Source organism: Armigeres subalbatus, chromosome 1 (assembly GCF_024139115.2).
Source record: "Armigeres subalbatus isolate Guangzhou_Male chromosome 1, GZ_Asu_2, whole genome shotgun sequence".
NCBI lineage: Eukaryota > Metazoa > Arthropoda > Insecta > Diptera > Culicidae > Armigeres > Armigeres subalbatus.
In genome coordinates, this window is record NC_085139.1 from 95,800,649 (window position 1) to 95,813,413 (window position 12,765).

At 43.9% G+C, this 12,765-nt stretch overlaps 1 protein-coding gene across 1 annotated transcript in view; it reads right to left on the minus strand.

The window, feature by feature from the left end:
* The window catches only part of LOC134202994 (general transcription factor 3C polypeptide 1), a 34,939-nt gene extending 27,499 nt beyond the window's left edge, over positions 1 to 7,440 (minus strand). The window contains exons 1-3 of the mRNA XM_062677997.1: positions 7,274 to 7,440; positions 6,866 to 7,199; positions 5,940 to 6,806 (exon numbers count right to left, since the gene is read on the minus strand). Of these exons, the coding sequence (XP_062533981.1) occupies positions 5,940 to 6,806; positions 6,866 to 7,199; positions 7,274 to 7,352 (1,280 nt within the window). The 5' untranslated portion in view covers positions 7,353 to 7,440. The remainder of the gene's footprint in view (positions 1 to 5,939; positions 6,807 to 6,865; positions 7,200 to 7,273) is intronic.
* Positions 7,441 to 12,765: the final 5,325 nt, after the last annotated feature.

Consider the following 12,765-nt stretch of genomic DNA (forward strand, 5'->3'; position numbering starts at 1 on the left):
ATTCGGATGAATTCCTGTCAGAATTCGAATAAATTCTTGTCAGAATTCGGATGAATTTCTGTCGGAATTCAGATGAATTTCTGTCGGAATTCAGATGAATTCCTGTCGGAATTCAGATGAATTTCTGTCGGAATTCAGATGAATTTCTGTTGGAATTCAGATGAATTTCTGTCGGAATTCGAACGAATTTCTGTCGGAATTCGAAAGCATTCCTGTCGGAATTCGAATGAATTATTGTCGGAATTCGAATGAATTCCTGTCGGAATTCGAATGAATTTCTGTTGAAACTCGGATGAAATCCTGTCAAAACCGGATGAATTCTTATCGGAATAAGAATGAATTCTCGTCGGAATTCGAATGAAATCCCGTCGGAATTCAGATTGATCTACGCCGGAATTCGAATCAATTCCTGTCGGATGAGGGATGAATGCTGGTCGGAATTCGGATGAACTCTGTCGCAATTCGAATTAGGTTATGCAGCATGACGTCACGAATGAATTCGGTCCTCGTCAAATGAACTTTTTTGACAGTTCAGTAGTACTTTCCACTGACTCCTACGAGAACTCCGACAAGGGTCGAGTTCAACATTGCTTGGCTGCCCCTGCGTCCAACAAGACATACTACTAATCTGTCACCAGATTGAGGTTACATACTGTTGCTGCAAAGCCTAATGAATTCCTGTCGGAATTCGGATGAACTACTGTCGAAATTCGGATTAATTCCTGTTGGAATTGTGTTGAATTTCTGTCGAAATTTTGATGAATTTCTGTCGAAATTTTGATGAATTTCTGTCGAAATTTTGATGAATTTCTGTCGAAATTTTGATGAATTTTTGTCGCAATCCAGATGGAAACTTTTCGGAATTCGGATAGGGTGTCGACTCGAGAGATTTGACTATGCGTCCAATTTGGGAAGCTCGTGCTCATTCAGTAGCCGCTAGGTTACGAAGGCCGACGGAGGTTCTTCGTAGCTTAGTTGGTTAAAGCACCAGTCTAGCGTACTGTAGGGTCATGGGTTCGAGTTCCGTCGAAGAGAAAGTGGTTACCTCCAATACATTTTCCAAATCAATATCTTCCACACATCTAATGTACATATTCACATATGAGTTTTCCCAACATTGTAGATTAATGTCCAAGTTGGGTGGTTTAATCCCCGGAAATAGGCAATTAACTTCACGAAAATCTACCTTTTTGAACTAAAAAATAAAATTATTGAAATATTTTTTGAACTCAAATATTTTATTTTTAAAATCAAAACTGAAATATATTTAATTCAAAAAAATTCATTGTTGTTTCTATTGCAATCCAGTATAAATAATACAGTACATTATAAATTAGTTGGTGAAGTAAATATTTGAAAAAAAATTGGGGTTGTATACAAGACACGACCACACGACGTAAACTACGTAAAGGAAGTAACCATCCCTCCAACACTACTTTAGCAACAACTCCAACTCTGTGGGAGTAGAGACACCACTGTCTAGCAGCTGGTCCACCCTATTCTTAAAACCCAAACCAAAAATTGATAATACCCTAAAAGTAGGCAATTACCAACGATTTGAACGCGCTGTACAGGAAATGCATGATGCATTAAAGAACAGAAATTTTCAATAGTTTGGCGATGATAATCAAAACTTGCAATACTATTGGCAAATTGGTAGAGAGTTTGCGAATCGATTGATATATAAATCTTTAGAATCCATTGAGAGATAAAGGACCTATTAATGTTACAAATCTTACATGATTTCGTGACGGTCTCCAGTTTTGAAATTTTCATTTTACACCCTGTATCCGAGTCTTCCCCTTAGACGTAGTTTACGTCAAAAAATTACAAATTTAATTATTGTGGTTTTATTTTCCACACAAAGCCTAATCAAAAATAAAATAATTGATAATCACAAGAAATTTATTATAACATTTAAAATGAATTTTTGATTACTATATATATTTTTTTTAATTTAAGCAAAATATTGTTGAAAGCAAAAACAAATCTTTTTGAATTAACAATATTTTTGTACAAACAAAAAAATATATTGTAAATTCAACAATTTTTATTTTGAGTGCTGTTTTGGAACATTGTAGAAACAACAATATTTTTCGTCTAATCAAATCTGTTTTTTGTTGAATTCAACAAATAAAATTATTAGCCGGGGAACAATAATTATTTTTGTTGTTTTTATACATAATATCATTGAGTTTAAAAAACATTTCTCTGTGTGTTTGATTGAACTGACCTTTGTTATTGTTTAGTGATTAATATAAACAAACTCTATTACCATGGGGAGCATGAAAAGGGCCCGGAGTAGACCTTTAGTCTAGAGATTGCCAACGGCCACAAAAAAAAAAAACCTTTATAGCTTGATAGTGGAGGTGGTTTTCGACTGTAACTGCCGCCGAGTATTGTTTATCGGCTATGCAGTCTGATGACCAGCAGTTATATTAATTCTGATTCGACGTTTCAGTACTTTTAATGGTCCAATGCACCAAATGAACACAATGACGTTTGAGACGGGCGCTGTTTACTAAAAATGAACACTTGCATGAACTCGATGAATGAAAAAGTATTCATTCTTAGTAAACAGCGCACCGCTCAAACGTCAATGATGAACTCGGTGCATTGGACCATGGTCCCTTTTTCAATGGATTAAAACTGGTTTAGCGTTTCATTGTCATAAGTGTTCTCAGTTTAGTATGTTGCTCGGATTTAAAAAAAAAAGTACTAAATTAAAAATAAATTTTCAATATTGGGTTTTGTGATTTTTTCCCTGACCTCAATCAAAATTAGGAAATGGTGAATTGACATCCGGGAAGGAGCGCCTAACATAGCTCTGGTCCTCACAAGTTCCAATATTCACGCTTCTATGTGTCTTCCGATGACAATTGACCGCCAGCTAAGGGTTGCGTACATAGCTGGTAGTGTAGCCTGGACATTGATCTCCTTCTGACATCAGCTAGAGTGAGAGGGTGTGTCCTGTGGAGTCTGCCTAGGTTGTGGTGGGGTTAGACAGTGGGCTCTGTTGAACTTCTATAAAAAGCTGCATGTGACCCCAAGCAGACCCTATCAAAGCGACCGTGTGCCGCTCAAAGCGCACTAGCCTAGTCCTGGTGTTGGGTGAGACTTTAAACAAATTTGATCCGACTGATTGAGCGTCTGTTCACCAAGGAGGTGCGGCTCCAACAGCGTCTGTTCTGGCATCCAGCTTCTGAGTATGAAATGCTATTCCCCGGAAGCTATGCCTAAGATGGCAGCCCTATCCCGGTGGAAAGAAAACCTTGGGCTAACAACCTACTGTTTCCGAAACATCAATTTGTTCGAGAATCCGACAATGAAAGAATACGGACTGATTTCACGGCGACGACTCTTAGCGCGAAACAACGGACACGAATAGGAACGTGGAACGTTTTAACCCTAGCCCAGCAGGGCAAATTGGCACAACTTGCCAATGAGGAACGCCACATGAAGCTTGAGATCCTGGGACTGAGTTAAGTCCGTTGGCCAAACTTTGGAGAACACAGAACGCCGTCGGGATAAGTTATGCTATACTCTTGTTCACGAGGTGGATACGCTCCCCGACATCACGGAGTTGGCTTCCTACTAAGCGCTCAGGTACACTCTGCGCTTATGAAGTGGGAACCTATAAGTGAAAGGATGATCGTTGCCAGATTTAGAACACGGGTCCGAAACCTTACTATAATCCAATGTTATGCGCCAACCGATGCTGCTGATCTGAAAGACAAAGAGAACTTCTACAGTCAACTCAATGCCGTCGTAGATAGAATTCCGATATCAAGTGATATCAAGATCTGTTTGGGCGACTTCAATGCAAAGATCGGGTCCGACAACTCGAACCATGAGCGCATTATGGGACACCATGGTCTCGGAGAAATGAGCGAAAACGGAGAGCTGTTCACAGAATCACGTGGGTCTCCCCGACCACATCTGCATCAGCCGAAAACGGAAACGGAGCCTTCTTGCTGTACGGAACAAACGTAGTGCCGATATCGCGTCTGATCATCACCTCCTCATACGCCTGCGCATTGCGCGGATTCGTCGGCGGGAGAAGTGAGTTGGACGACGGTTCAACACACGCCGACTGGAATATGCCACGGTGAAACGGTCCTTCGTTGAAGAACTGGAGACGCGTGCTGCAGATATTCCGGAAGGTGGCAGCGTGGAAGACCAATGGACCGCCATCAAGAATGCCTTCATCACCACCAGCGAGAACAATCTGGGCGAACTACGCACCCAGAGAAAACAATGGATCACCGATGAGACCTGGAGAAAGATAGAGGAGCGAAGAGAAGCCAAAGCCGCGATAGAGCGATCGAAAACCAGAGGAGCCAAAGTCTTAGCCCGTCAACGATACGCGGCTCTTGAGAAGGAAGTGAAACGCGAGCGACGAAGGAGAGAGAGCCGCAGCAACCGGGGACATACGCTTTCGCTTAAGCGGGATGAAGATGAATGCAACGATGCCTGTGAAAGACGCGAATGATCAGTTATTGACCGACCCAACTGACCAGCTGAACCGCTGACTCGAGCACTTCGAACAACTTTTTCAAGTGCCAGCCAACCTACCACCACCTCGGCATGATCTGCCTAGGATCCGACGTATAGCAAGCGTCAATACCGAAGCTTCACCACTGCTAGAGATTCAAACAGCCATCCAAAGCATGAAATCGAATAAAGTCTTAGGGGTCGATCGCATATCAGCCGAGATGCTCAAAGCTGACCACATGACATCCGCTCAACTACTCCATCGTTTATTTTGTAATATCTGGGACACCGCAATTTTCCCGGTCGATGCAAGGTATCTTAGTGAAGGTGCCCAAAAAGAGTGACCTGGCTGTATGCGATAACTGTCGAGGCATTATGTTGCTGTGTACCGTTCTCAAAGTTCTATGCAAAGTTATCCTAGCCCGGATTCAGGAGAAGATCGATGCGACTCTCCGGCGGCGGCAGGCCGGATTCCGTGCCGGTGGATCCTGTGTGGACCATATTGTCACGCCCCGTATCATTTTGGAGCAGGTCAACGAATTCCAGGAGTCCCTTTACTTGGTATTCATTGACTACGACAAAGCTTTCGACCTTAATAACAAGGATATGTGGGGCGCTTTAAGACGCAAGGAGGTGAGAAAATCATCGGCCTCATCGAAGCAAAGTACGAGGCCTTCACGTGTAGAGTGCAGCACAATTGGGTCTTGTCCGACCCTATCCGGGTCGTAGCTGGTGTAAGACAAGGATGTATTCTATCACCGTTGCGATTGACCGTGAATCAAACCGCAGGCTGCTATGCCAGCCTATTACCATGGAGCACCTAAACGACTTCGATATGCAGAGTAAGTTCAACGACCCTGCAGAGCGCTCCTCTTCGGCAGGTTTAGTCATCAACGCCAACAAAACCAAATCTTTGAATGTAAGCACGGTAAGACGGCGTCAGACGGCGGTACCACGATCGACATAAGCGCACGGATCAAGAAAGCAATAAAAAATAAAAATAAATCGAAAACACTCAACGGCTGCAGGTGTTCATCGACCGAAATCTAACGTGGCAACAGGTTAAAGCGATAGCCGAGCAACGCTCAGGATGGAGATCTTTCAAGTTGGCCCTTTGCACCACCGGAGTGTACAGGATCCATAAGTAAAAAAAAACTGCCTCATAAGGCATAGTGCAGCCCCTGTAATATTTTCCCTGCGTTGAAATTGAAGCGTACAGATGCCTTATGTGTCCAGTGTAATTTAACCACTGATGTTAGCAGAAAATACATATGTGAACGCCATCGAGCAGAAATCGAGCCCAAAGAAAGCACATTTATAAACATCGAGTCCCACTTGAACTCATTAGTTAGAAAGTAAACTCAAGCTCCTTTCAAAGCTACCTACTGCCAAGGTAAAAATGTGATAACGCCGCATACATATTAGTAAATCCTGATATTACTCACTTTGTCGTCCGTTGTCGGCCCTCGTCCACGGCGCTTCCCTGGATGGCTTTGATGCGCATCAAATTTTTCACCAAAGCACGCGCATTCAAACGGTCCAATCCCATCTTAACAGCTAGCGAGGACTGCGAAATGCCCTGTTCGCTTGAATGTGCGATCATGTTGTACGCCTGCTGCAGCAAGGGCACATCAATGTACGCCTTCTGGGAATCCAAAAATCCATCCTTCTGATCCTCTTCCGTTTGCTCCTCCTTGTACCAGAGATCGTACACATCGGCGTTTGGGTCAACCAGTCTCATAATACGGATTTGTTTCTCTTCGTTCTTCTTATTCTTCAGCATGTATTCACGGGGGTCCGCATCGGGATAGAGCGTACGGTATGAAACACTTTCGTCAGTTCTAACGAATTTAGTAAATTCATTACCACGAAACCATTTTCGTGCTTCAGATCGACCCAAAACGAGTATTTTAATCTCATCGTAATCTGCCATAAAATTTTGGCGATTTTTCAAAATGTTGACCACTTTTTCAGTTATAACCAATGCCTTTGGTTTCATCTCACAATAGTATCGAGGTAAATGGAAAACCATTCCCTGAATACTGGTGTCACCAGTCCTTTGACAGAGAGCTTGGCGGGTTATCAACTTGCAATCGGTTAGAAATTTTCTGTTGTAATAAAGAATGCTGGAGTCCTTCGTAAGTTCTACCAAAGAATATTTGCCTTGAGAGGTTTCTCCATTGAAACGAGACCGACCAATCCACTCCAGCATACAATATTGGATTATAGTCAACTCAGCAGTACAGTTGGGTTCAATGATAAATGATTCTCGCATTTTCTGAGAAGCCACAATTGCGAATGCATTAGGCCACCTAAAACAAATTAATCTTGTCAGTGCAGGAAACAGAAAAAAAAGTAACCAATTCCATACCTATTCTCAACATCCTGGTATGTCATTGTGGCCAATTCCTCGCGGGAAACGACTTGCCGGTTATGAAAGGACTCACAAGAACCCCTAATTCCGCTTATCATGATAGGATTGTACTTGAATCGGTGCCCGGGAAACTCTCGGGGCTCCTTCATGACTCCGGTTGCCGGATCAACTTGTTCCATTCGATCGAAATAAACAAAAGATTTGCGCGGTTCCGGAAGCTGGTAGAACATGTATTCATTACTCAGCAGAACCAATGACCATATGCTATGGCAGAACTTCTCCGGAACCGGAAGCTTTATCTTCAGACGAATCGACAAGCGATTCCATAGAGCTGTGAGGAGCGAATAGTAAACAAAAGAAAGTCAATCGAAAAATAGTGTTTTTCGTAATATAATATTTACTTACTATCGAAAGTTGTGCCCTCCAGACCTTCTAAGGCCACTTCCTCGTTGAGAACAGCTGATAGCGGAGCGTTCCGAAGCATTTTACGCGTAAAATTTTATAATTTACCGCGGAACAATCTGTTGTTGACATTCGTTTTATTTTGTTTTTGCACTTTTTCTCATCGGTATCAGAGTGGCTGGTGCTATCAGCCACGTCAGTCACCGTCAGCCACACAGACCAATCACAACTTACGTAACGCTGTATCTTACACGGAGAAAAAATATGATACAGTACAGTATACCCCCGCTGATCCGACAAATATATGTCCGGATTATCGGGGTTTCTCTCGTTAATCCGACTGTCAAATCCATACAAATGAACAAAAACAATTTCACAGCACAAATTTGAAACCTGACAGCATAATTTGTTTAATGGGTGTTGATACTTTTTAATCCGGAAAATTCCGAATTAGCGAGATCCGGACTATACGAGTCGTCGGACTAACGAGGTCCGGATAAGCGGGGGGATACTGTATATTGAGAGCAAGATTACCGGTGGTGGTTCAAGCCGAGGTTCAAGCCGTTTGGCAGCGCAGTATCATTACTTGACACTTTACCGGTCGCTACTAAGGGTCTGTCTCATTTGGAGAGTTAAACTTAAAAGTGACAGTTCGAAAATTAGTAAATAACCCAGTCATAAGAATGGCTGGTGCTACCCAGCAATTCCAATAAGACATCGATGCAAAATGATTCGATATCTGTCAAAAGTAATCTTGCTCTGCGAGCAGGGTTATTTGATAATTATTGAAATGTCACTTTTAAGTTTATTTTCAGTTTAATTCTCCAAATGAGACAGACCCTAAACGTGCTGCTATAACAGTAGCGCGACTGACAGGTGACCAAATTTGGTAGCGCTGCTATTTGATGAAATGTCAACTGTCAAACGTCACCAGTATGGAATACAGCAACCAAATTGACGCCGGTTGACGTTCAAAGCTGCGAAGTTGGCCCTTAACAAGGCCATCAGTAGCAGTAAGAGGAAGTGGTTTGACAACCTATGCCTGAACGCCAATGCTAATCCTTGGGGCGATGCCTACAGGATAGTAATGGCGAAGACCAGAGGGGGGCTGGCGCCTCTCGAACGGTCGCCGGAAAGGTTGAATCGCATTATCGAGGTTCTCTTCCCGTCCCATGCCACAAGCCCTTGGCCACCTCCAGCACCGCAGAACGCGAGTGCTGAAGTGGCTGAAGTGGCAGCGGTGACGAACGAAGAGTTGCTTGCGGTGGCCCGAACCCTTGATACGAACAAAGCTCCGGGGCCCGACGGAGTGCCAAACCTCGCTCTGAAGGCAGCGATCATGGCTAACCCTGACATGTTCAGGACAGCCATGCAGAGATGCCTGGACTAACGCAGCATCCCCGATAGGTGGAAGAGACAGAAGCTGGTGCTGTTGCCAAAGCCCGGGAAACCACCAGGTGACCCATCGGCGTACAGACCAATCTGCCTACTGGAAACCACAGGGAAGTTGCTTGAGAGGATTATCTTCAACAGGCTTACCCCGTACACCGAAGGTACGAAAGGCGTGTCAAGCAATCAGTTTGGGTTTCGTAAGGGTAGGTCCACGGTGGATGCTATCAACTCGCTGGTGAAAACTGCGGAAGTAGCGATACTACGCAAGCGGAGGGGAACTCGATTCTGTGCGATAATGACGTCAAGAACGCATTCAACACCGCTAGCTGGGATGCCATCGCGCTCTCGTTACTCCGGTTGGGCATTCCGGTGGGCCTGTACTACATTTTGGAAAGCTATTTTCAGAATCGCGTACTCGTACGAGACCGATGAAGGGTAGGGTAGTGCTTCTATCACCGCAGGAGTCCCTCAGGGATCTATCCTGGGCCCGGTGCTATGGAACACTATGTACGATAGTGTTTTAAGACTGAAGTTTCCCCCAGGTGTTAAGATCGTTGGCTTCGCCGACGACATAACGCTGGAGATTTACGGAGAGTCGATTGATGAGGTGGAACTGACGGCGGCCCACGCTGAGGCTAGCTCATCACAAAACGGAGTTGGTTGTTGTTAACAGCCGTAAGTCGGTACAGGAGGCAGTGGTTCGCGTGGGCGACTGTGAGATCATTTCCAAGCGGGAGGTGAAGCTCCTCGGGGTGCTGACCGACGATAGACTAAACTTCGGCAGTCACGTAGATTACGCCTGCAGGAGAGCTTCGACAGCTATTGCGGCATGGGGAAGTTCACTTCCATCTGACACAGTTCCTGTCAGGCCATGGCTGATTTAGGTGGTACCTACATAGGTTTGGGCATACGGACTCTCCCGTCTGGGGACGGGGGTCGACGAAACTGCCGAGCACGTACTATTCGTATGTCCTCGTTTCGTCGATGTTAGGAGCGGAATGCTTGAGGTGTGCGGGAGGGACACTACTCCGGATAATCTTATCCAGAGGATGTGTCAAGAGTAGGGTGGCTCAAATTAGTATGAGAAAAACTTTTTTCATTTTTTTTTATGGGCCGCCCTCTTATTCCATTCTATTTGATGCCCTGATGCTCTGGACAAAATTTCAGTCAAATCGGTCAGCGTTTGGGCGGTGCTAAACTCGTTGGAAGTTTATATGCAAAAATGTATGCAGAAACATCCAAAAACAGTAAATTGCAGCTGGACGACACAACTTACTATGAAAAACTATGATACCCATTCAGATCTTGGAGAATTTAATACAGAAAGTTATGCAGAAAACCGCGAGAAGATTAGAGTTTGCCCGGCTAAGTTATTAGCATTTTTCTGAAGTGGGGTTTGAGCAAATTTCGTTTCTTTTTCCTTTGAAAAGAAATATATTCAACCCTACAACACTCCAGTAAAATGCTAATATCTTTGCGTAATAAACTCTAATCTTCTCGCGGTTTTCAGCATAACATTCTGTATTTAATTCTACAAGAACTGAATGGGTATCATGGTTCTTTATCGTAAATTGTGCCTTCCAACTGCAAATCACTGCTATTGGATGTTTCTGCATACATTTTTCCATATAAACTTCCAACGAGTTTAGCACCGCCCAAACGTTGACCGATTTGGCTGAAATTTTGTCCAGATAATCAGGGCATCAAATAGAACCGAATAAGAGGGCGGCCCATCAAAAAAATTTAAAAAGTGTTTTTTGAGCCACCCTAGTCAAGAGGTTGAAAAGTGAAACGCGGTCTCGGCCGCTACCACTCAGATTGCCATCATGTTGCAGCGCAATTAGCGCACCGAGCAGCAGTCGGATAGCGCCGACTAGTGGGTAGCTAGTCTCGAGGGTGAGGTACCAGCGGGTAGTTAGTTAAGTAGTCGAGGAATTAGTGGGTAGCTAGTTATGAGGTAGAGGAACTAGTGGGTAGCTAGTTGTGATTTGAATACAGAATCTGGATACAGATTCCCACCTTACTGAAAAAAAGGTTTGTGGCAAGCTAAGCATGAAGTTCCGAGTGAAGCGAGCATAGTTTCTACCGTTCGACTTATAATTTCCAGATTCTTCTGGACGACCACCGGATCACAATAGGCTGATAGTCAAGCTTTATCACAAAGGGGTGGCTAAGGATATGGTGAGGCAGTGAAAATGAGTTGCGATAGCTGTAGTGGCTGTACTACATTTCGCACATAGTGGTGTCGGTGGTCTGCCTTTGGTGTAAAGTATTTACATCGCAATCGTCTTTATCCTTCGCGGATGGCTTTACTACCAGTGTTTGGGAGCTGGTCATTACCTTCCTTCCGACGTAGACTGTATTTAGGTGGGTTGGTTGTGATTATAGATTAACGCAAAATGAACTCCCCCAAGAAATTAAGACGCTTGAGCGGGTCGCATAATGAACGCAAAATGAACTTTTGTTCGAGAAGACGACCCGCTCAAATGTCAAAATCCATCGGGTGAGTGAATTAGATGAACTCCTGCACAGGTCTATTGGTTGTTGAGTTGGACCTAGGAGGCCTTATCATTCCTTTGGGTGTTTCGGTGTGTTTTCTTCGGTATTCTCCATAATATAACTTGAACATTCACACAACTTATTTATTTATAGTCCATTACACATTACATTTGCTACTGAAACTACACTTTATTGCACGACATTTTATTTATTCTTACTAATCAAATATATACTCTTGGGTCAAGTTTCGAAAACATTTGGTTTCAGATTTCGTCTGATCCGATCGGCGACGTATCCAACTTAATACTAATATGGTTGACTTCGTGTCGTGATAGCTGCAATCGTCTTCGTCCTTCTTACGAAGGAATGCACATTTGTTCCATTGCTCCAACCGAGCTCATTCGCAACGAACGCTGATGTCGACGGGACAAGCGAGCGTGGACGAACTATCTGGCCGACGAAGGAGCGAGAGCCGCAGCAACCGGGGACATTCGCCTCCAATCCTCCAAAAAGGGTGACCTCACTGTATGCGATAACTGGCGAAGCATTATATGTTGCTGTGTACCGTTCTCAAAGTTCTGTGCAAAGTTATCCTATATTCAGGAGAAGATCGATGCGACTCTCGGAGGCATCAGGCCGGATTCTGTGCCGGAAGATCCTGTGTGGACCATATTATCACGCTCCGTATCATTCAACGAATTCTACTACGTCTACGTCTCAATCAGAATATGTGGGGCGCCCTGAGACGCAAGGGGGTTCCTGAGAAAATCATCGGCTTCATCGTGGTACAGTACGAGACCTTCTCGTGTTCTATCACCGTTACTGTTCTTCATGGTAATCGACGAGATTCTGGTAGGTGCGATTGACCGTGGACCAAACCGCGGGCTGCTTTGATGGCAGCCTATAACCATGGAGCACCTAAACGAATTCGAATTGGCTGATCAACGGCGCTCAACGATCATGCCGAGCGATCCTCTTCGGCAGGTTTGGTCATCAACGTCAACAAAACCAAATCGTTAAATGTAAACACGGCGACCCCTTCCAGTTTCACAGTAGCCAGGCATTCAATGGAGAATGTTAAAGCTTCCAATATCTTGGTAGCCAAATGGCGTCAGACGGCGGTACCAAGATAGACACTAGCGCATGGAGCAAGAAATCAAGAGCTGCCTTTGCGAGTTTAAGAAAAACAGGCAGATAAGTGAACGAACCAAAATCCTAATTTTTAACTCTCAACCTCACAACTGGTTCTCAAACGACGAGCTCCATCGTCGTTATCATCAGAGGTCGTTAGCAACAGAAATTCGGAATTAAAAGTGGGGCAGGATCGGCCATACCTAACTTAGGGGCGAAAACGAAATTTGTTAAAAAAAGCCTTAGACTGGAACCCAGCGGGACATCGCAGCCAAGGCAGACCCAGAAATCTAACGTGGCAACATGTTATTAACGCCTTATTAGTAATGGAACAAATACACCATAGTAATAAATATAAGAAAATTTCGGCATTCAAAAACGAAGAAACATTTTTTTTATTTCAATTAATTTATTAGTAAGTATTACTAGTTCATAATATCCATATAAGATTTTCTGTTGTATAATTTCCGCGT